This window comes from Simochromis diagramma, unplaced genomic scaffold (genome assembly GCF_900408965.1).
Source record: "Simochromis diagramma unplaced genomic scaffold, fSimDia1.1 OVJJ01000421.1, whole genome shotgun sequence".
Classification (NCBI taxonomy): domain Eukaryota; kingdom Metazoa; phylum Chordata; class Actinopteri; order Cichliformes; family Cichlidae; genus Simochromis; species Simochromis diagramma.
In genome coordinates, this window is record NW_024387250.1 from 4,737,145 (window position 1) to 4,758,919 (window position 21,775).

Consider the following 21,775-nt stretch of genomic DNA (forward strand, 5'->3'; position numbering starts at 1 on the left):
AGCCATTCTGTTGCAACGAGCTGTAGTGGGAATCAGATTTGAACAAGCTTTAGATGTCCATCAGACAGCCTGTCCAACATTTGAATCTAAAATATTTTTGATATACAGACGAGTTCATTGTAAACTGTGCACAAGCTCATGCAAGGAGCTACAAGCTCCTCCACTGTATTAGCATGAAGTGTTCCTCTTTGGTCTCATGTATCCAAAGGACATTGTTCCAGAAGTCTTTGTTCAGATCCAGCTTTGCAAGCCTAAGCCATGCAAATTAATTTTAGAGAGAAGAGTGTTTCTCCTGGAAACCTTTCTAAATAAGTCATATTTGTTCAGCCTTTGTCTAATTTTGCTCTCCTGAACTTTAACATATAACCTGCTAACTGATGGCTGTAGTGTCCAAGGTGTAACTCTTTGGTTTTCTGTAGTTTCTCTGAGTTTGGAGTAGATTTGCTGGGATCTCCAATCCTGAAAAGACTGGACGCAGTCTTTAATGCTTTCTGCTTGTGAAAAATCTAGTAGTGTGGTGGACTTGAAATAGTTTGATAATGGCCTTATAATGCTTCCCACATTGATTGGCAGCAGCAATTACTTCTTTAAGATCATTGCTGATGTCTTTCCTTCTTGGCATTGCATTAACACATACCTGAATGCTTCAGACCATCAAACTACCAAAGCATCTGCTGCTCACACTCACTGATGATCCATTAATCATGGACATTTGATTAGCAGCGCCTGGATCTGAATTCTCTAAATTCTATGCAAGCAGTGTGTTTTTTACACAGTCTGCATTAAGGATTCGTTTCTGTTAATAAACGATAACACTGTAAAATATCTCATGTATTTCTGTTGATCTGAGGTTGTATTTCGTTTATTTTAAGACCTGCTAAAGATAAAACTTTCCATTATATCCTGACATGTGAAAGAGTGTGTACTTTCTTTTTCACATGAATGCACTGCCAAAGACTAAATGAGAGCATATGGCACTGAAGTTCTACTGGGAGTTGAGAAACAGCAAACAGAATGACAGAACTGGGAATCAGAGGGTGAATGGACACTTTGTCAGGCTACCTTTCTGTGAACTAACAAATTGTATTCCCCTAAAAAAGAGTCATTACGCCCATCACTAGTCTGTAATCCCACACATCAACAATATTCTCACCAAAGCTCCAAGCAAATGTGATTTCTCCAAGAACCTTAGCCTATGTATTTTGCACATTTCCCCTGAGGATCTTTAACACCACCCTTTTCTATACCTCCTACACAAAGTGACAATATTGTTATAATTACCAACAATATCATAAGCTACATTGTTAAGACTTGTTACATATGATACTATACAGCAGCTCATGCTGTACAGACAATTTGATCGTCCACTTCATACCCAGATGTAGACAGATTGTGAAAACATGTATTGATACTGGACATCAGTGATTTTGGGGGGGAAGAAAACGGCTTCATGGCAATCCCCATCCACTTGTTTGTGTGGGTAAACATTGACAAGCATGTACATTACAATTCATCTCCTGTACAGTTCATTTACACTCTGTTGCACGCTCTTTTTTTTCTTTATACATTGTCTAATGAGCTCCTTTATCTGCTTATTGGCAGTGCTGAGTCATTTTAAAGTCGGTCAGTCCATCAGCCCCAGGCTGGATATCCACCGGGATGAAACATGAAGGCATCAAAAAGCACAGGAGGCTTAACACAAGCACAACTGAACTCAACTGCTGTGGTAAAAATCTCAATCAACTAGTTAATAAATGTTATGTTGAAATTAAACTACTTACTGGAATGAAGCCAACATGTAATCGTTTCTGCAATGACTGTCCAGTGAGTAGTTTAACTCGACATGGCTCTGGTAAAAGTGCACAAGGCTATTTTCATGCAAGGGCTCTCTGCAGAGCAGTTTGCTTCTAGCCCACTGTGTTAAAGAATAAGCAAAACCTACACTCTCATGGTCTATTAAGAGACATGTATGTGTTTATAAAGAAAAAGACTGAAGACGGTAAAAGATGAAGACCAACACTATGGTAACAAGAAATAAAAAATGAAAATGAACCATGGTCAAGACAAACTTTTCTGAAAGGCCTTGTCTTTTGTTGGAAGATGTGTGAGCATTGTTGCTGTCTGTTGGTAATCAGCATGCTCGCTGCATCATATTTAATCTTAACAGCCTCCACATATACAAACACATACACATTAGTCATATAGTGTTTCATTTCCCAAAGGAGAAATAGTTTTTATGTACTGTATTGTATTGTACTGTAGTGTGATATTGTGAATAAGTAGTTAGATAGATGTGATAGATGATAGATGGATATTTTGTGATCAAACATAATGTTTTTTTTAATCTAAAAGGATCTACAACTTATTCTTTATCTTACAAAATGAAAGATTCTTTATTCTGCATCAACATATTGCGGTATATATCAGTTAAAGTCAATAGCCAGTTCTTTAAATCCTTGCTTTTGTGTGGGTTTAGGTATTGAACTTTGTGTGGCTGACCCTCTTGCACAGATCTATACTCACATATAAATATGCATTTGCCAATAACATCCACGCTGTTTCATGCGTGGAACAGGTGTAGAGATAAAAGACCGATGTCTTTCGATTTCTTCTTCTTCTGAACCAAACATGTCAGACTGACTCTGTGGCTTCTTGAAGGTACTGCTCCTTGATGTTTGATATTTTCTTAATGATCTCTGCTAAGCTGGAATAGATGGCACAGCCTTCAAGGGCCTGAGGTTTGCTTGTTTTCTAAATGAGCTGAGGCGTAGGTCGACTCCAACTCCAAGTCTACCAGAATCTGCTTGCATGCAGGGATGCCTGGCCACAATCTACAGGTGTGTATTTGTGTATATGCACGTGTGCACTCCCCCTCGCTGATATGTGTTTTTTCGAGTGCAGTAAATGACATGGTTGTGTGCATTTCTATGTGCAAGTATGTGAATATGCAGGAAGCGAGAGAAAGAAAGTGAGAAACAGAGTGTGTTTGAGCGTGACCTACAGCTGTGATGTGGATCACTTGTATCCACTGTCGTGAATGAGAAGAATAAATAATTTAAGGTGCTCTCTGTTAGCCTTTTGATATTGAAGCCAAGTGTATGTGAACGGAGCAGAGAACCAAGCAGTCCCACAGCTGGCCTAATTTGCCAGGATTCAAAGCAGCTTGACCTAAACCACCTGAGATGAATGCAGTCATTTAGCAAGAACAGACAGCTACGAGTCTCCCAGTAAGGTGGCCGTTTCCTTCCTTTCAGATTTCAGAGATGTTGCATAAAACCTAAGATTGCAATGTCAGTGCGTAAACAGACAGGCAAAGTGACCTCTCCTTGAAAAAGTCCCGCACTGAAATTTAGTCTAAGGAAGTGAAAGTCTGGAGAATCAGCTACAATGCAGAGATGGTGTGACTCATAATAGCAGATGTGATGGAATGAGAGAAAATGTGAATGGAAAAAAACTAGAGCAAAAACAATCAATGAGTATTTTAGTTTGATAGCTCTTGGAGAGTGTAGGATATTTCTTCACAGAAACTCTGGTTGCTGTTATGTGTCTAACGATTACAGTATGTGTGGGTTCTGTTGCACTTGTGTTTATTCTGTTTTGTATCCAGGGTGTGTTTTTAAGCCAGCTCTTCTTCTGGAGGTGATACATTGTCGGCCCCAGCAGAGAGAGCATGAATGTTGTGAATCACCTCCTCGCCTTTTTCTTTCCACTCGTCCTAGAACCTGGTGCTCTCATGTTTCAGCATGCGGATGTTGGTAAGTGTGCCGCTGCCCCTGTGGTGGTATCCGTAAGCCTGGTGCTGCCCCTCCAGTCACCGAGCGCTGCTGCCCGACGACATGGTGCTGCTGGGACTGGAGCCGCCCGAGCCCCGATCTTCAAACACGCTGATCTCAAGCTGAAATTTTGATGAATGTCAAGGATCACTGTGCGTTGTCGACAAATTCCATGAGAATTTAAAGCAATACAGTTTTAGAAACCTCAGTAAGGTATTTCAACTATTTGGGCAAGCCTAATCTGACCTTACTGTTCTTCAGTGTAACCAGTGGTTTGTTCTAAATCCTCTGTATTTCCGTTCATGAAGGGTTCTCCTGTTTGCAGACTCCTCCAGGGTGTCCTTGACTTGATTATATGCAAGGAAATTGTTTTTCTTAATTGTGGAAAGAACTCTGCAATCTTATAATTTAGTAGCCTTCTGTGGCCTTCTCCTGTTACTGTGCTGGCCAGTGGATTCCTACTTTTAAAGAAGAAATTTTGCTTTCTCTCTTTTTCATCTAAATAAGAGCTTCCTTCTCTTGCATAAACTTGCAGCTCTTTGCACATCAGCGAGTTCCAGTAAATGGCTACCAAACGCAAGTTCAACACCAGATTTATTATCTGCTTAGATTGTCATAAAATAACAAGGGAACATCTGGCTGTCGAACTGCTTGTCAGGAAATAGTGAAATTCCTTTTGAGCCACGGAGAATGGGAGACAATGTTTAAAAATTGCTTTTAATTCCTCAATGATTAAAAAATAATTTTGGATTAATGCTTTTTAGTTAAAGCAGAAACTCTGTTCCCTGATCACATCTCGTTGGTTTACTTAAAATCCACTGTGGTGGCGTACGGACAAAAAGCGTGTCACTGTCCAGAAATGTATGAATCAAAGTTATCTGAACTCTCTGCTTACATTCATAAACCTTGGCAATGGTCTTACTGGACAGCGCTACTCTACTATCATCATATGTTGATTTTACTGTTAATAAAATGTTCACGAGGCTAAACTTAATTACTTGTGAAGGCTTCTACTATTCTATTGAAAAGGTCTGAGAGAGTCGAGCCTATGGGCTCTGCTCTTTAACGTAGTCAGTGGATTTTAATGGTGGCCTGTCTCTGGCACATGTCTATATTATGTTTACTTGTGTTTGTAGCTACATGAAGGTGAGGAAGCTGAGCCCCCAATAGGAGGACAGCTTCTGAACCATATGAACTCACATCAGAGTCTCTTGAAAAATTCCTTCTGCATCAAGGAAACCTGAGCTTATTAAAAAAACAACATAACAATAGTCTGCCATGAATTTCTTCCTTCTGGGTTTCTCCTTCCAGAATTCCTCTTGTCTGCGTCTCCCCCTTTGTTTGTTTATGTATTACTTTCTTTGTAGGCTTCTTTTTTTTATTGATAATAACTTTCTCTGTATGTCTCTGGTTTCTTTGCTTCCATTGTTTTCTCTCCTTTGAGACTGTCTGCTTCATTTATTAATATCACCTTTTAATTTCAACCATTCGTTCTCTGCATAACCACTCAGTCTTTTAAGAGTTGGTAATGGGTTGACCTGCAGCCCGTTTTTTTTTCTTTGGGCCAGTGTGGGCCAGGACTGTGTGATGGTCTATTGGACACATTCACTCTCTCCATGTGTCTGTGCTGGTATCAGTCCAGCTGTCAAAAGGAGATATAGTGCTGTCCACTCCTGAAAATGTAGCAATTCATCTATAAAAGAACAGCCACATGAAAACTTGGATATCATTGAAAAGGCCTTGATATAAAACCTTACTTCCGATTGGCCACATTAATATTATTTATTTTTTATTTTTTGCATATTTCCATATCAAAGCACAGAACTTTCTGTTTTTTTCAGAGCTTTTTTAAGATTTACTCACGATAAAAAATAGTTGGCCAGTGAACAGCTACTCTGCAGCAGCTGGACTTTAAGTGTCTTGTTCATGGGCATCCTGATGGTAATTTATGAAGAAGTTTTTTTCAACCATTTGCTGTATCAAATCCAGATGTTTCCACCAGTTTCAATAATTCTAACCAATGTCTTTCCACGCCATCTTTAAACTGTCTTATAAATGTTGAGCTGTCCTGTCTGGGCCTTTATCCACTATCTATTTGTTGCACAGAGATCACAGTAACATATGGGAGGAGGATACAACCCTCATTCCTCTCTCTATGGGGTCTGTGAGCAGCAGACCTCGAGGAGCGTAGATCTTCTCATTCTGCTCCTGGATGAAACCTGATATCTTCCTCAGCACCTGGAATAAAACAAGGGGGGCAGAGAGGTATTAGAACAAGTACCTCTGGAGGTAATCCAGATTTGATTAGAAATGTTGGAGGTAAGATGAAAACCCAAGCAGGACAATCAGGCTCCCATAAAAAAATAATAAGAGAGAACTGAGATTCTGTACCTGCCGACTACTTTTTCAGGATGCGTTCTGTGTTACACGCGGTATCTAAAAGAGGTTAAATTGGCCCAAGTTACTTTAACCTCTGGAAAATATGAAAAATGAAAGAAACTAATTTGCAGTCCTTCTGCGCATACTTAGCATGCGGCATATGATACCAGCTCTGTCAAATCATTGCCCGGCTTTATTTTTCCTGCGCATTAAAATCCAAACTTAAAGTAATTCCATTATGCTCCAAGTATAGCAGCTATTTTTTCTGCATACTTCCAAGCCACTCATGTCAAGCAGGGCTGCATGAATTGAATTACTAAAAATGATGAGTATGAGCTTTTCTGCTTTTGAACTTTTCCATTTGGAAGCTTGAGTTCCTAATTCAAAAGATGGCTCTCTTTAAGGCTAAATGTCATGCCTTGGTTAACTGTCAAGGCTCTAAAATATGAAGTGGACAGTTTATTTAGATTGCACTGGCAGTGGACGTTTTTCTCGGTTTTGCAAGTGAGCATTGCAGCAACCACAGAGCAGCAGTGGAGTGAATCTGTGCGGTTCAGGCCATGCTTTGGCACACAGATTCAAACAAGCATGTCTGTATACATTCTCTCATTCATTGCAACTGCACACAAACCGTTTTATCTGGAGATGTGAATAGTGTCTACGAAACCTAAGAACTGAATGTTGTTCCAGCGATGCTGCTGATAGCAACTAAATGTCTGCAGACTGATGGCCAGTAATGCCAAACAGGCAGCTATTAGCTAAAGTGGGTTTATTAGAACGGCTTATTCAGCCTTAGCTATGCCTCCATGGGAACAAATCATGCTGATGTACCACGGCTCGCCTAAACTCTGCCAGTGTCATGTCGGCCAGCGCTGTGTTCCTCTGTGCCTCATTTGCACCCACAGAGCTGCTGCCGCTACACATGTTAACCAATATGTACAACTCTATTAAAGAGAGCTTATCTAAATTCTTTATGACTTTCTAGAGATGCTGTACATTTCCTCAGGTCTGAGGAGGAGACAGGAGAAGCATTTGCTTGCTGTGACTTCTTCCAACTACTACCTGCCCTGATTTAACAAGGGCATTGCACAGATTTTATAATATTTGGCAGGGTGCAGACTCTCTCATGTCCAGCGCCGCTGATTCAGACATTTGCATTCCTAAGTACAGCTCTGCTGCGTAATGACTTCAAAGTTTCTGAGCTGCAGTAAGTGTGAAAATGGTTCTATTGAACATGACAAATTCACATCCTTTTTTGTGAGTTAGCTAAAGGTCATTGCAGCACACAGCCTAGAGCGATTAAAACAACACTAAGCAGTTCACTGAGCACTGTGCTCCTCTAGTATGTCAAAGGCCTCGTACAGCTGCAGGCCCAGCTGCTTATACAGTGACCCTTGTTAGTGGAGACTAAACAACAAAAGAAATATTTTTTGTCTCCCATTGGAAAAAGATACTTTTGCAATAAAATGTCTGGAAAACATTAGGACATTGCGTTTCTCAGTGAAAAGAAATTGAACTGAAGCCATCGAAATTCAGCGGTTTTGCCCCGCTGTTCTTTAAATCAGTGAGATCCATGTGAAATAGCGCTGAGCACAAAGCAATCAATATTTGACTTATAAGATATCCACACATTTCTTAACGCAACACAAACCATTTCCTTTGCTACAAACTCCAAGAGAATCAAGCATCGCGGTAAAGTGGCAGAGAGACACACAGAGGAGCCCTGACTAATCAGTTTACTGTGGTTCAGGGAAAAGGCCAATCCTTTCACTTGCTAGCGAGCTCTCGGGGCAGCTCAATCCTCTTCGGTGTAACAATATGACAGTCAAGTATCCAAGCTGTGCCTGTGTTGTACTGGCATGTGTGTGTGACAGCCCTTCTGGGAAAAGCTTTGTGTTTGTGACAGCATACACACAATCCCCTGCTTATGCTACCAAATGCAATATAAAGGATTTTATGCATTTGTACAAGTGTCCTTTAGAAACCCATACTGTATGTTCAGCTACATTCTTGTCAATAATACGAGAAGAAAAGTAGAAGATGGAGGGCACAAAGTGTGCGTGAGGGAAGTCTTGTGAAATGTTTTTACGCACATGTATCTGTTCTGACATGCTGGGAGCAATCAGTGTCCTTTGATGGTGTGAGATGTAAGCATCAAGGGACTCCAGTGAATCTGCACTCTGATCTGCGAGCGCTGTGTTGTGGGACTCGGACGCACATGAACATGCAGCATCAACTTGGGTGGGTACACGTTATCATCATCAGTCATAATGTCGTTCAGCCAAGATGGCTGAGTTAAGCAAGCAAATAAACAACTCTCCTGAGAAACTGATAGAATCTCAGGATCTTAATGGGGCAGCACCCAGCTGACAGGGAGATGAAAAGAGCCTCAGACTAGGCAATTTCTGCATGGCTTCAACTCAGCAATAAGTCCTTTTGTACTTCTTGGTCAAGCTCCTAGTACCTCTGTAGTGCTTTGATGAAGAAATGTTTACAAAATGCAACAAGACAAGGGAGATGACAGAGATCAGAACAGAGAGGAATGCTGAAAACTTCATGCAGCTCCAGTTCTATCTAAAACGGCGGCAGGTACACACAAACACACAAGAGGATTAATCACGCTCGCTGTGTCTGCCTATGCGATTGTGTTATGTGTGCGTGTGTTCCTGTTCCATTTCAGTGACTAACAAGCAGCTACACAGCCATGCGGAGCTTTAACCACCTGCCCTTTGTCAAGATGGGCATCTTAGTTGCACTTTAGGTAAGCGTCAGCTGGCGTGCCATGCCTTATCCATCGGCACACTTGTGTGGCCTTTAGAGTGAGTTTTAAACTCTGATGGACAGACAGAGACAGAGATTGCATCTCCTAGAACTGTGTGTTCTCTTCTTAAAGAGCCGGATGAGGCTTAATGTTTTTTTGAGTGGGAAAGAGTTGAATTCAATAGAAATTGACTCATAGAGGAGAAAATAACACTTCTGTAAGTGGAGTTCATCACTGCACATTAAAAGGTTCACCTTCATCTCACATTCTGAGATTCTGGGCTCTGTCCACTGAGGCATTTGTGTGCATCTTTTGCTGTTTTTTTTCCAGGTTCCTCAGTCTCCTACCAAGGCATGTGGGATACGTGCAGCATGAATAATGTGCCATCACTTGTGAACTGTGTTTGGGTTTGCATGGCGTTTTCGCTATGCCTGTGCAATACCCAGAGAAGAGAGTGCAATACAGGTTGTCTTGTGCTGCAATTTAAAGACACATTCTAGTTCAAGATGTGGTTTCAGGTTTAAAAAGGGAGACAGCATAGAAGATGCTCACTGAACTCCATACAAAACATAAAAAAAGCTCATAAAGTGAGCCTGAGGAATAGATGGTGGCTGAATCGAAGTGTGCAGTAAACTGAAAGAATAATTGTATTTACAGCAAAAGTCTGTTGTTTTATCTACAGCAGATCTTAAAGATGGTTAATGGAATAATAATTGTTTTTTTATATTTAAAAGGCTAATTTTAACTCATTTTAAAGCTACAACCTCTATAAAAAGCAGCAAACTGAAACAAAAATATGACAAGTTAAAAATTATTATACAGTATTTCCACCCAAAATGTAATATTTTGTGTACACAGAATTCTTACCTTTTCATATCGCGTTTCCATGCAGAGGAAGATGATATAAGCTGTTGCACAAGCCAGACATCCTTCCAGGTACGACTGACCTCCAATTTTTTCAGCCTCAGCATAATAAGAGTTAAGGGTCTTCACCGTCTCCTCAAGTAAAGTTCGTTCAATCTACTTATAAACAAAAACAAACAAGACCAACAGCGGTTGTAAGAATGGCACAAGTGAAATATGTTCTGTTAGCCTGCCAAATATGCTGCCTGTATTCTACTCAACCCAAAATACAATTTTTCAAGGAATTAAAACAAGAACAACTTTGATTACAGAATATGGAAAACCTGATGAACAATTACTTATAACTACGTCAGCAATGTATTTTTTCCATCTGACAGAGAACATTTGCAGTAAATCGATGACAACTGATGTTTTCTTGCTCTGCTCTTTGTGTGGATTGTCTGCTTCATATGCAAATTGCTAGACAAATATGCAATTATACTCCTACATAACACCATTCACTAATTAAAGCAAGGTAAAGAAAGTAAAATTGCTCTTTAAATAAATAGCATTCTCTCACACAGTCTTTAACTAAAGGCATCTACTTTTGCTTTAACTGTTCACACATGCATACATTCAGGAGATGTTAGATGGGGAGAAACATATATATTACTTATACAACAGACATTTGCATCCATTTGTGGATGATGCCCTTGTAATTATTATGCATAATGTGTGCATTTCAAGTATTAGCTTTTTGCTTTTGAGGACCAGCATTACAGGAATGAGACGTTTCCTGGTTTAAGGAGCATCCCATATGCACAAGTGTTCTTTTAAGTGTATCTGCATCTATCTGTGAGTTTAGCTTAATAGACAAGTCTACAGTATGGGCCATCAATCTTTCTGTATCAGTCAAATTAGAGTTATATGAAGTGGGGGGTTATATTGCCTTTGTCTAGGTATTTGAGTGTGTGTTTGGACTCACCCTGTTGTCAAGCTCTGAGGGAAACTTGGCCTGGAATCGGCACACAGTTCCTTCACTGTAGTCTCTCTGTATAAACACCTTGGTGACCAGCGATGGACTGTGCCGGAGCTCCTGAAGGTTGTGGAACTAAGAAGTTACAAAACAGAAGAAAAAAACAGAAAAATGAATTTTGTGGTCAAGAATACATTTCACTTCATGTACAGTACTCTATGGATATAATAAGATAAGATATATGTGTACACACACACACACACAATATATATATATATATATATGTATATATATATATATATATATATATATATATATATAGAGAGAGAGAGAGAGAGAGAGAGAGGGGTTGGAAAGGTTGCCAAGAAGAGGACTCCTCCCTCTAAAACGAACATGGCTGTGCAGCTTAGGTTTGCCAAATTGCATCTGAACGAACCACAAGACATCTGGAACAATGTCCTTTGGAGGTTAGATGACAGCAAAAGCACAAACAGCGTATCTGCACAAACATCTCATACCAACTGTAAAGCACGGTGGTGTAGGGTTGATGATTTGAGCTTGATTTGTAGCAACAGGATCTCCTCCTCTGTCCTCTGATCTCCTTGTTTACCAAAGCATTAGTTAAATGTGAGGCCATCTGTCTGATAGCTAAAGCTTGGCCCAAATTGGGTCGTGCAACAGAAAAGTAATCCCAAGCACAGCAGCAATGGCTGAAACAGAAAAGAATCAAGATGTTGCAATGGTCCAGATGAAGTCCAGACCACAATCTGAATTAAATGCTGTAGTGGGACCTTATGAGAGCTGTGTATAAGTGAATACATGCAAACCTCAGTGAAATGAAGCAACACTGTGAGCCAGAATGCCTCTCCTATGATGTGAGAAACTGATAAAGTCACACACAAAAAAAAGGACAAAAGACTTCAAGTTCTTGCTACTAAAGGTGGCTTTACAAGCTGTTGAATCATGGAATGTTCTTAGTTTTTCACAGGAATGCAGAAATGAAAGTGTAAAAAGGCTTTTGCTGCACAATAAAATTTAAGTTTAAGTTCGAAACTCAAGAACTGTTGTGACGTTAATGCACCAACATCTTTGACTTAAAGTAGCTGGCACTCTCATTGCTGTCTTCCAACATCAAAATTGATGTTGGAACATTAAAAGACTGGTCTTCACAGCACTTTGTTGGTGAACAGTGTGTTTTACACCCAGTCATTTACATTAAAAGCATACAGCAACAAGCAAGTGGGGCACTGTAAACTTATCCCCTGCTGATCTAAATTACTGTCCTCAAAAGGACGGTAATTAGGGATACGGTAAAAGTATGCAGGAAGAGGAGAAGGCAGGGAGAAGGAGAGAAAATAAGGTGGGAAATATGAGGTTGTGTTCACTTCAGACAGAACCTGAAATCATTTTATAAAAACACTATGGTTCACATGATAAGCTAAACATTTGTGCAGCTGTTAAGTTTTTTCTTTTTTTAAAGGCTTGGCCAGTTACAGCAGTGTCACTGTGACCTATATATTATCCAAGTACATGCTTGTACATGCATGAGGCAGAGAAAGACTTTCCAAAAATTTGGGATACAGTGCATACGTCAATAGAGAATTCAATTTGCAGATCATTTCAACCTTGCAGTTATTTGTGAATAGTAGAAAGAGAACATATTTAATGAAACAGGGTTTTAAAAAGTCTGAAAAATTAACAAAAGTTTAAATGGAGGCCACAAAAGATTGAAAAGATATGTCATGCTAAAAATCTTTGCCAGAAATGAAAGGCAGCAGATGGAAATAGTTAGATCAGTTACAATTTAACAATAGCACTTCTTAGCATGAAACTGCAAGAAAGAATTCATGGATTTCATTATCTGTGGTCAGTAATGTGGTGAATGATAAATCAAGCAAAATGTCACAGACAATACTGAGTAGCTGGAACTACACCTAATTAAAACAGTCATTTTTTAATTACATGCTGGTGTTGTAATTACGTGGCTCATGAACACGTCTCAGAACCATGTCAGTGCATCCACAAAGTCAAGTAAAAACACATGTAACCAAGAACAGGAAATATATGAACAATATCCAGGAAACACTACTGTCTTGCCTAAGCCTCTGATAATTTAAAATAAATTAAGGTGAATCCTCAGAGTTAAGAAGGAAAGGGCCCTCCAGCCTGTTATCAGTGCAGACTTCAAAAAGCCTCCCTTAATGATGGCATAGTGCATTAGTTCACATGGCCAGGATACCTTGCACATCTGTACACACTGTGAATGCTAAATAATATATTGAGATTTTGGAGCAACAGATGCTGCCTTGTGGACATATTCTGTCAGCATGGAAAAAGCACATTCTACTGATATTCTATCAGGATGTTTCCACGTCTGCAGTTTGGATCATTGGATTATAAAAAAATGACAAAGAAGACAAACTGTTGAGGAGCTGAAATACATCAAGCAAGAGAGCTTATCTTATAGACCTTAGTATTTAAGTATAGCATTTACTGATAAATAATCAAGTTTAAATTACTTTAAAAACACTGCATCTTTTTGGCAGTAGCCAGACTTAGTACAGTGCCAGCCTTTCATCTCTATATATGGTGTATCACTCACGAGCAGGAATAGCATCCAAGCTGCTATTTTTGTCTGCTAACAGCCACAGTCATCCATCTCACAGCCAAAGCTTTTAATACACCCCCCTCCCCAAAACACACACACAGTTTTGGGTTTTTTTTTGCTTTCCCTGTCTCTCGCCACCATGGAGCCCTCACTCTTTCTAGTGTTATCTTCAGGCTATCATGATGAACAACAAGTCCTTCTATTAATAGAAGCAATTTACAGTTTCAGCACAGAGCTGAGCATCATTTATCCAAGTCAGAATCAGCTGGCCACAAGAGAGACTCATTAACATCACGCAGGTCCGTCTTTTATGAACGTGTGCATGTGAATGTGATGCTATACATACATGCACTGCATGCATGTACATACGTTAGATGTCTTTTTAGAACTGAATGGAGACAAGGCAGAAATATTTGTTGTTGGTCCAAAAGGTCTCTTTTTCTATTAGTTCACAAAGTTTTCAATGATTTGGCCGCCAGTATATCTCTGACTTGCTCATTGTTTATGACTCGGCCAGACCTGTCAGGTCATCAGGTGGAGATCTTTTAAATGGTCCTAGAATCAGATCCAAGTATGTTGAGGGTGCTTGCAGTTACTGCCTGCTGATTTGAGATCAATTACATCTGTACTGACATTCAAACACAGACTCAAAACCTTCTTTGCTCACACGTGTCTACCCTCAATAGCTGTGTGTGTGGTTGTGTGTGTTCAGTTGTATTTTGCAGTTTTCATTGCCTTAAAGCATTACGAACCTACACAGCTTTTTATAGTTTTATCTTCTGTGTTAAGCACATTGAATTTATGCATAATGAACAGTGTTATATAAATAATACAGTCAAGTGGCCTGTGTGATGTGGTGCACTAATCAAAAAAGAACAAAATGAAAAGTTCTGTTAAATGCACATACCAGGGCTGGTTAAACACATATGTAAATAAAAAAAATCTTTAACAGTGAACATGAAGAACATGTAAAATGACAAATAAAATGGAAAAAGTATGAAATAGACAAGATTTAAAACATTGCAACTTATTAAGCTACTATGCAAATAAACTCACATAAAAAACACCCCTGTAAAGGAGTGACTCAATGCTTATCCTGTGGTTTTAATTGAAAAAATAATAGAAACATTGGATTTTTCATCCTGCTAATACCTGAACACTTGCACAGAATACCAGGGTAACGCCATGTTTTCACTGACAGTTTCTCTGGGAGCAGTCCAGTCACCCAGTCACGAGTCATCTGAGTAAACCTTGTTGGCTTGCCTCACACTGTCACATCCAGGCCAGCAGGACAGTTGGCCCCGTCCTGACCAACAGACCTCTGCCTTACATTTCTGTACTACACTTAACTTACACTAAAAGAAGAAAGGCGGGTGTCTCCCTCCCTGTGATTTGCCTAAACACGAGGCTTCACAGTATCCCAATCTCGCACTCCATGCAACTAAGGCCGATGAGATTAAAGCTGGAGAAACACTCTCAAATTCAGTCTCATAAGAGGCTACATATTTAACCTTTTAACCTGTCTTCTTGCCAAAGCTCCTTTAGACTGAGTGACATCAATAATCATAATTATGCCATCAAACTGGGAAATCAGACTAATAAAACATCTTTGTCAAACTCATTGCCATATTTCATGATATTTCATGACCTGCATTTATTAGACCAAGTCTGCTGGTGGAGATGAGTATCAGGAGTGATTTGTAATAAAAGGACAGAAGGGAGAGTGAGAGGGGAAGTTTAAAAGATGGTAGTGAGATCTGCTTTTATGGATGGTTTCAAGTGAGTATCAGTAACGAAATAACAAGAGGCAAAGCTGGAGGTGTCAGAGTTGAAAATGCTAAGATTTTCAGGGTGACCGTTAAGACAGGATTAGAAATGAGTATATCAGAAGAACGGTTCAGGCTGAGCAGTTTGGAGACAAGGTTAGAGAGGCAAGGACGAGATGGTTTGGACATATACAGAGGAAAGACCACAGAGAAGATTCATGGATGCAGGGAAGGAGGGTTAGTGTGACAGAAGAGGATGCTAGGGGTAGGGTGAGATGAGGGCTGATGACTTACTCACATAAGTTACTGTGTTGACCCCTAAAGACAGCAGCCAAAAAAAAAAGTAAGAGTACCTGGACCAGTAGGACCCGGGTGGATGGGTCTGACTCGTTATCTATGACAGTTTTATACTCACTCGAGAGTTACTTCCAGTTGATGAAACAGCTATTTTTCATTTATGCTACTGAACACAAAAAAACTTTCTTAGTCTTCTGGTGGTGATATGAAATGCAGAAGTATCTCTGTATATTTATACCTTGAAGACAAACAGGTTTATCTTGGTAGACTGCTTATGTTTCCTCTATGGGAGCCAAGGGTTCAAATCTGGTCTATTCCTACATCTAAATATAGTGCAGAAGCAGACACCAATGTTAAAGTGTGATACTGATCACACAGGCCTCTGTTAAGAAGCTCTGCATGGTGCTACGCTGTCTGACTTCTATTTCCACCCATCTTTAACGTTATGTTTAATATTTTTTTGCCTGCACACTGATTAGATTTCAGAGAAAACGTGCCTCACCAGGTAACAAGCGCATAGAAAGGTACTGCATCAAGTAAACAAGGATGAATAAAAACCACATAGATAATCTTTACTGCATGGCAATGACAGACATATCCTAAATTACTAAATAATAAACTGCTGTCCCCTTATATGCAGTTCATTTCAGTTTTATTGTGAATAATTCTCTTGAAGGACTTTCATACGATGAACAAAAAAAGAGCATTTTCATACCCTATGAGCATACTCTGCCAATTTGAGCAGACAAAAAAAATTAAATCAAACGCAAACTGCATCAGTGAAATCTGTTGACTGAGAAAAATATAATTTTTTCTCTGTCATATTCTTTCAGTCCTACATGCTGAATCAAACCCACACTTTAATTCCTGCAGTTTGCATCTGTAGATCTGTGAGCCTCATTGCTCTGACGTGTTTCCTAGTTAAGTCACTCCGACTCAGGGAGCACATACAGACGGCACGGGTGAGTGCTGCCAGTGGGCAGGCATTGCAAACGGTACACAGATGATTACAGCACAGTAAATGCACCCAGATTTAGAAACTTCATTCTTGTTTTCTGCAGCCTTTCAGCATGTTTTGTTACACTCAGCTCCCTTTTGAGCCCTTCATAATATAAGTGATTCTCTGCCATTGAGAGCAGAGTTTTTAATGCTTGCTGCCAAGCTGGGTTATCCAGAGGTCTATAAATCAATAATGCTTTGACAGTGTTGACAAAACTGTGAGACTGTCATGACATCTAGGTCGAAGAACAGTAACTGTTGGACCAAAGCTTACAGAAGAAATAATTTTCATGAAAAAGGACGACTTTTTTTTTTCCTTTTCTCAGTGGGGAGCTAAGTCTGTGCAGGTCTCTGTGGGGATTTCAGTGCTTTTGCACATTATTTCTTAACAGTGTCATACTCAAGCTGGAGCAAACCTACAGTCTGCAAGGAAACTCTGGCAGTAGTGGACTTAATGGATCCAGAGAGTGTCCATGCAGCATAAACAGTCTGCAGAATGAGCTGAGTGTTACTCAACACTTAATGCAGTCGTTTGCTGACTTGGCAAACAATAAATGTCATAGAATGAGTTCTAATATAATATGTGACAGGGAAGTAGAGACAGGCTGAGAGGCAGATGGATAGGAAGCAAACTGTGGTGCTCATCTCAGACTCAAATCACCGATGGTTACAAACTGCAGCAGCCTGTTCGCATTAAATATGGCATGGATAATTGATGGGCTTTGGACATTAAATCTGTCCTAGGTGCATACACTGCATGTGTTTGAGTGCGCGTGCATGTTGTGTTCCTGTGTAGGCATGTGTGTGCCTGTGTGTGTCTGTGTGTAATTGATGGGGCTTGGACAGGGATACTGGCAGACCACCAAAGGAAGTCAGGGACACTCTGCCAGGGTCTTGCAGGCTCCGAAAAAAATATATGCATCGATCTTGCCAAGCTTCTTATCCCCTGCACCTTTACCTGCAGAATCACTATTTAAGAATTATACCTTCACTCAGAAATAAGTTAGATGGTCATGTATGTACAGCCACACGCATGCAAACACACTGTTGTATGAATATAACCAAATGTGCTGTCTCCTGAGATCATGATTATGATAATGTCTTCACCAATATGGTGATGCAAACTGACGGAGAGGAAGACGTGCTGCTCAGCCTGATGGCTTTTAGGGTATTTTGGCAGGTACCTCTGTGACTGATTTTCTGAGTGCAATAGCATCACAACTGTGCTACATATAGTCACAAAACTGCAGGTATGTAGTTGGGTTGTCGATATGTTTAGTCTGATCCATGAGTACTGAGAAAATGACACTTTAATTTGTCCCACAGCACAGTGTGTCTGTTTAATGTATTTTTGACTTCCATGTATCTTTGCATGATGTACAAACATATAATCATTGACACACAAGGCTGGGGTTTGATAATTCATCGCAGCTGGCTGGTTATCCAGCAGTTGTGCTCTGTGATACTAACCAATAACACTAACAGTTATGGGATCTCTGCATTTTCTTGAATAAATAATTTCTATGTTTTTGTGGGCGTGAAGGAAATCGGACAGTGGAGAGTTAAGTGTGTGGCAGGGATAAAGATTTATCGAGCTGATTTAAAAGTATGACCAAGGCAAAGACATGGTTAGGCTGTCCCTGTCCATGGTGCTGACTGCTCCATCATCATTACCACTGTCATCAGCCTCCTCCGCTTTGAGCCTACTGGAGCTGTCTGAGTGATACTGGTTTCTGTTTCTTATCAGGCAATGCCTGAGAAAGCAGTATCTCTGTTGGAGGGGGAAAGGAAAACAAACACTTGTTTATCAGACGATATTAGTCACAGCTTCTAAACACTGATTAAAGTAGAAGAAATTGAAGCCGGGGAAGGAAAAAAAATGTCCTGACGTAAGCATAATGTTACACGACTTCAAATTCACACAGCTCTCAAGATCCAGTCGGCTGATTTGATTGAAATAAAACAGCGTTCACCCGAACCACGATAAGACACAGAAATCGGAGGCACAATAGGTAAGACATTCAGTTACAAGACGGCAATTCTCAAGCTGGATTTCTTAGAAAAACAGCAAAGGGAGGTGCACAATACATCTTGGAGCTTTTTTCAAAAAGCACTCACAGAAAATGTAAAGAATTTCCTTACCTCTGTCGCCATATTGCAGTGAGTGGGTTGCGGGATCTGTCCCGTGCTGAAAACGGCAACCGTTTGCGCGTGCTGTTTGGGACAACGCAACTACAGCCCGCCGGTAAGCGGTCGCCCGCGTGCACGTGTGTGTGTGTGACTGCGCGCGCTCCTGCTGGAGACTCACGGCGGGATGCGGTCACTGGTTATGCTAATCTGAATTTCTGTTTATCCAGAATAATCTGCTTTCAGATTCAGTCACAGTTCAGAAAGCAAACGGAGGTTACTTTGAAGCATCAGCAGTTTATTTGGGTTAGTTTTTCCTTTTTTGCCCCCCTTTTATTTTAGGGCTATATTAATAATTACATTGATTATCAATAATTCAAACAAAGTGCCCTGGCTGCTGCTTCTGTTTGTGACCAGTCAGGATGCCCAACAATCGCTTTATCTTAGTCCTGTTTCTACAGCGTGGAGTATTAATAATAATGATGATAAAAATGGTCATTGGGTATTAGATCATCACATTGAATGATAAAATGATTCCACTGGGAATATTACAGCAAAGTTTGTTTTTTTAAACAGATGACTCACTCTTAACTGCTAGCATGCAGAAATACTTCTGTTCAGTCATACTGTACCCTGTTTTCATATCTAGGCACTGCTTATACTCTTATCTGATTAAGGGAGACTGGTTATGATGGAGATATGAATCATACTGTAGTCCATATGTCAAATGCACCATCAAGATATACTCGTATTCAACATTTCTCATTCAGAGCCCATTCAGATGCACCGCATTGCTGCATTTTTCCCTTCAAGAAACAGAAAATTCTTCCACGTCATGGACACACCAAGGTCTTACCTGAGGTGAATTATTTAGAAGGTTGGCTTAAAATTCAAAAACGTGACTAAAATGTGGTAGCATGATAAAGACTTATAAGTTTGTGCTACTGAAAATGTTTTTCTTTAGATAAAAATGAGAGAATGAAGAACTACAGGGAGTAAAAAGACTTTGTTTGACACCATGAATGCAGTGTGCTGAAATGAATGACTTCTCCAAGGCTTACATTGCATCCCTGGCAAACTCCCTCAAATCAAACACAGGCAATGCAAACACACATTATATTTAGAAAGACACAACAGCAAGCAACTCTTGTGAATGGAAACAGAATCCAAAAATAAGACAGGAGTGCTCTAGCAAAAAGAAAATTATACAAAACTAATATTATCTGCCAAGATCCCACTGCTTGCTCCAGATTGCTTGAAAAGATGTGTATCTAATCACACACTGGCACAGATTCCTTTGGGCTGTGTTTATTTATATCCACATTCACATGTTTTGTTTGCATGTGAATCTGTGTGTGTGTTCTCCATATGACAGTCTCTGATATATCTTAAGCTCAGTCACATGTACACGTTATTAGGCACGCTGACTGCACCATTTGCCTGAGCTGAAACACCCTATTATTCAGCTGATGCGGTTTTTAGTGTAAATATTTAATTTATGTGCATATTGAAGTGGAATACATTGCAGTGAAACTCCTACACTGCAACAGGAAGAAATGCCCGTCACACACCCGAATACAGGTGACTTTAAAAAATCTTGAAGAAACATAAAAAAAGAATATCTAATGCATATTTAATGCATTATCTGATTTGTCAACATCACAAAGCTAAATTTTGACACAGTTTTAAACCTAAATAATCCCAAATAGGAGCAGATTTATTTATTTATTGTATCCTTTGTGATTGCAATCCTAGAAGATGAGGGGACTCCCCAAACACTTGTGTGTGGTAGACATTGGATCATTGCATATAACACAAGTATTCAACAACAACAAGAAAACCCTCAAAAAGGGAAAGGTTTTGCAGGTGGTCCTCACAGACTGTTTCTCTCTCCTATCCCTTCTGACTTATTTTTATGGGTTTTGGTTTGTGTTCGTGTTCACTGTCACTACTGCTAGCATGATGGTACATGCACCCCCATGTAGTCCAGCCCCTCCAGGATGGCAGATCCAAATGTGCCGTTGCAAGAAGGTCTCCCAGCACAGTCTAAAGAACGTGGAAGAGATGGACCACACCAGCAGGACTGGTATCTACGCCTCAGTACAAGGAAGTAAAGGAGGAGCGCTGGCAGAGTCCTCTACGATGACCTCTGATGGGCTACTTGAGCATTTTTCTGACAGACTCCATGGGGCACGTGAGAGCTCAACATCCCATGTTTTGTGAGACCTGTGCTCACAGACCAGTACTGTGCAGGTCAAGTTGAATTCACTCGCAGACACTGGCACTTGCAGGTCTACCAGTGGTGCCTTACTTTCTTTATAGATGAGAGCATATGTACTCTGAGCACATTTGACAGACATCAAAGAATCTGTGGCAAACATTATGCTGCTTGCAACATCATCTCTAATGATCTGTAATGACCTGTATTGAATTAATGGTCTAACATAACCAAACTATGCTGTGCCATGGCTAAGAAGGAAGGTGGGGCTGGGATGATGTGATGTTGTTGCGGACAGCTGTGGTGGCTATTTTGTGCTTGTGTGAGCATTTATATTTGATCACAGGATTGACACATATGTACTGATATGCTAAGATGACTGAGATAGGAAAGCTATTGGGATTTGAGCTGTCTTTTGGGTTTTCGGCGGATATAAGAAAGCTGTAGAAAATTACAGGGTTGTTGCGTTAAACCTTCCATCATGGCTGAACATATGCATTCCTATTCATATTGAGAAAGTAATGAAAGAAGACGTCTTCATGTAATATCTCACTCTGCTATTTCAGTGTGAGTCTAAATCAACACTTCAGCAGAAAATAATAAGGTTGCCACAGCCCTAAATTATCATAATGACCCATAGTGCTGTACATAGACACACACTGACCGCACACAAATATTGTCTTTTTCACTTTTCGTATTTCATGAAATATTTATTTCAGCAAGACATTCTTGGTTTCTGCCTCGCTCCAGAACTGCCAGTTTCTATTTGGACCCTGTGCTGTGAAATGTTGAAGATGGTGATACTGACCCTGCAATGAAAAGGAAAATAAGAGCTTAAGAAAACATCAGCTATTTTTTTTTCTCTTCCCATGTCCTTAAACTTGCAGTGTTAAGGTAGAATTAAACACTTTGTCAGGGTTTCTTGGTTAAAGTGGTTTTGACTTGTCAGGTTAATCAAATCATCACCTGCAATGTGGAAGAGTGACCAGTACATTGCATATGACATGACATGTGAATGGACAAAAAAA

At 40.0% G+C, this 21,775-nt stretch overlaps 1 protein-coding gene across 1 annotated transcript; it reads right to left on the bottom strand.

Annotated features, from left to right (window-relative positions):
* On the bottom strand, nucleotides 1–18,674 carry LOC120714958 (golgin subfamily A member 7B-like). The gene is made up of 5 exons (XM_040001633.1): nucleotides 18,545–18,674; nucleotides 10,742–10,867; nucleotides 9,781–9,933; nucleotides 5,910–6,011; nucleotides 1–3,895 (listed from the first exon to the last, which is right to left on the bottom strand). Exons 1-5 carry the CDS (start codon nucleotides 18,554–18,556, stop codon nucleotides 3,812–3,814), a joined length of 477 nt encoding a protein of 158 aa, XP_039857567.1. The 5' UTR covers nucleotides 18,557–18,674; the 3' UTR covers nucleotides 1–3,811.
* Between the last annotated feature and the right edge of the window lie 3,101 nt (nucleotides 18,675–21,775).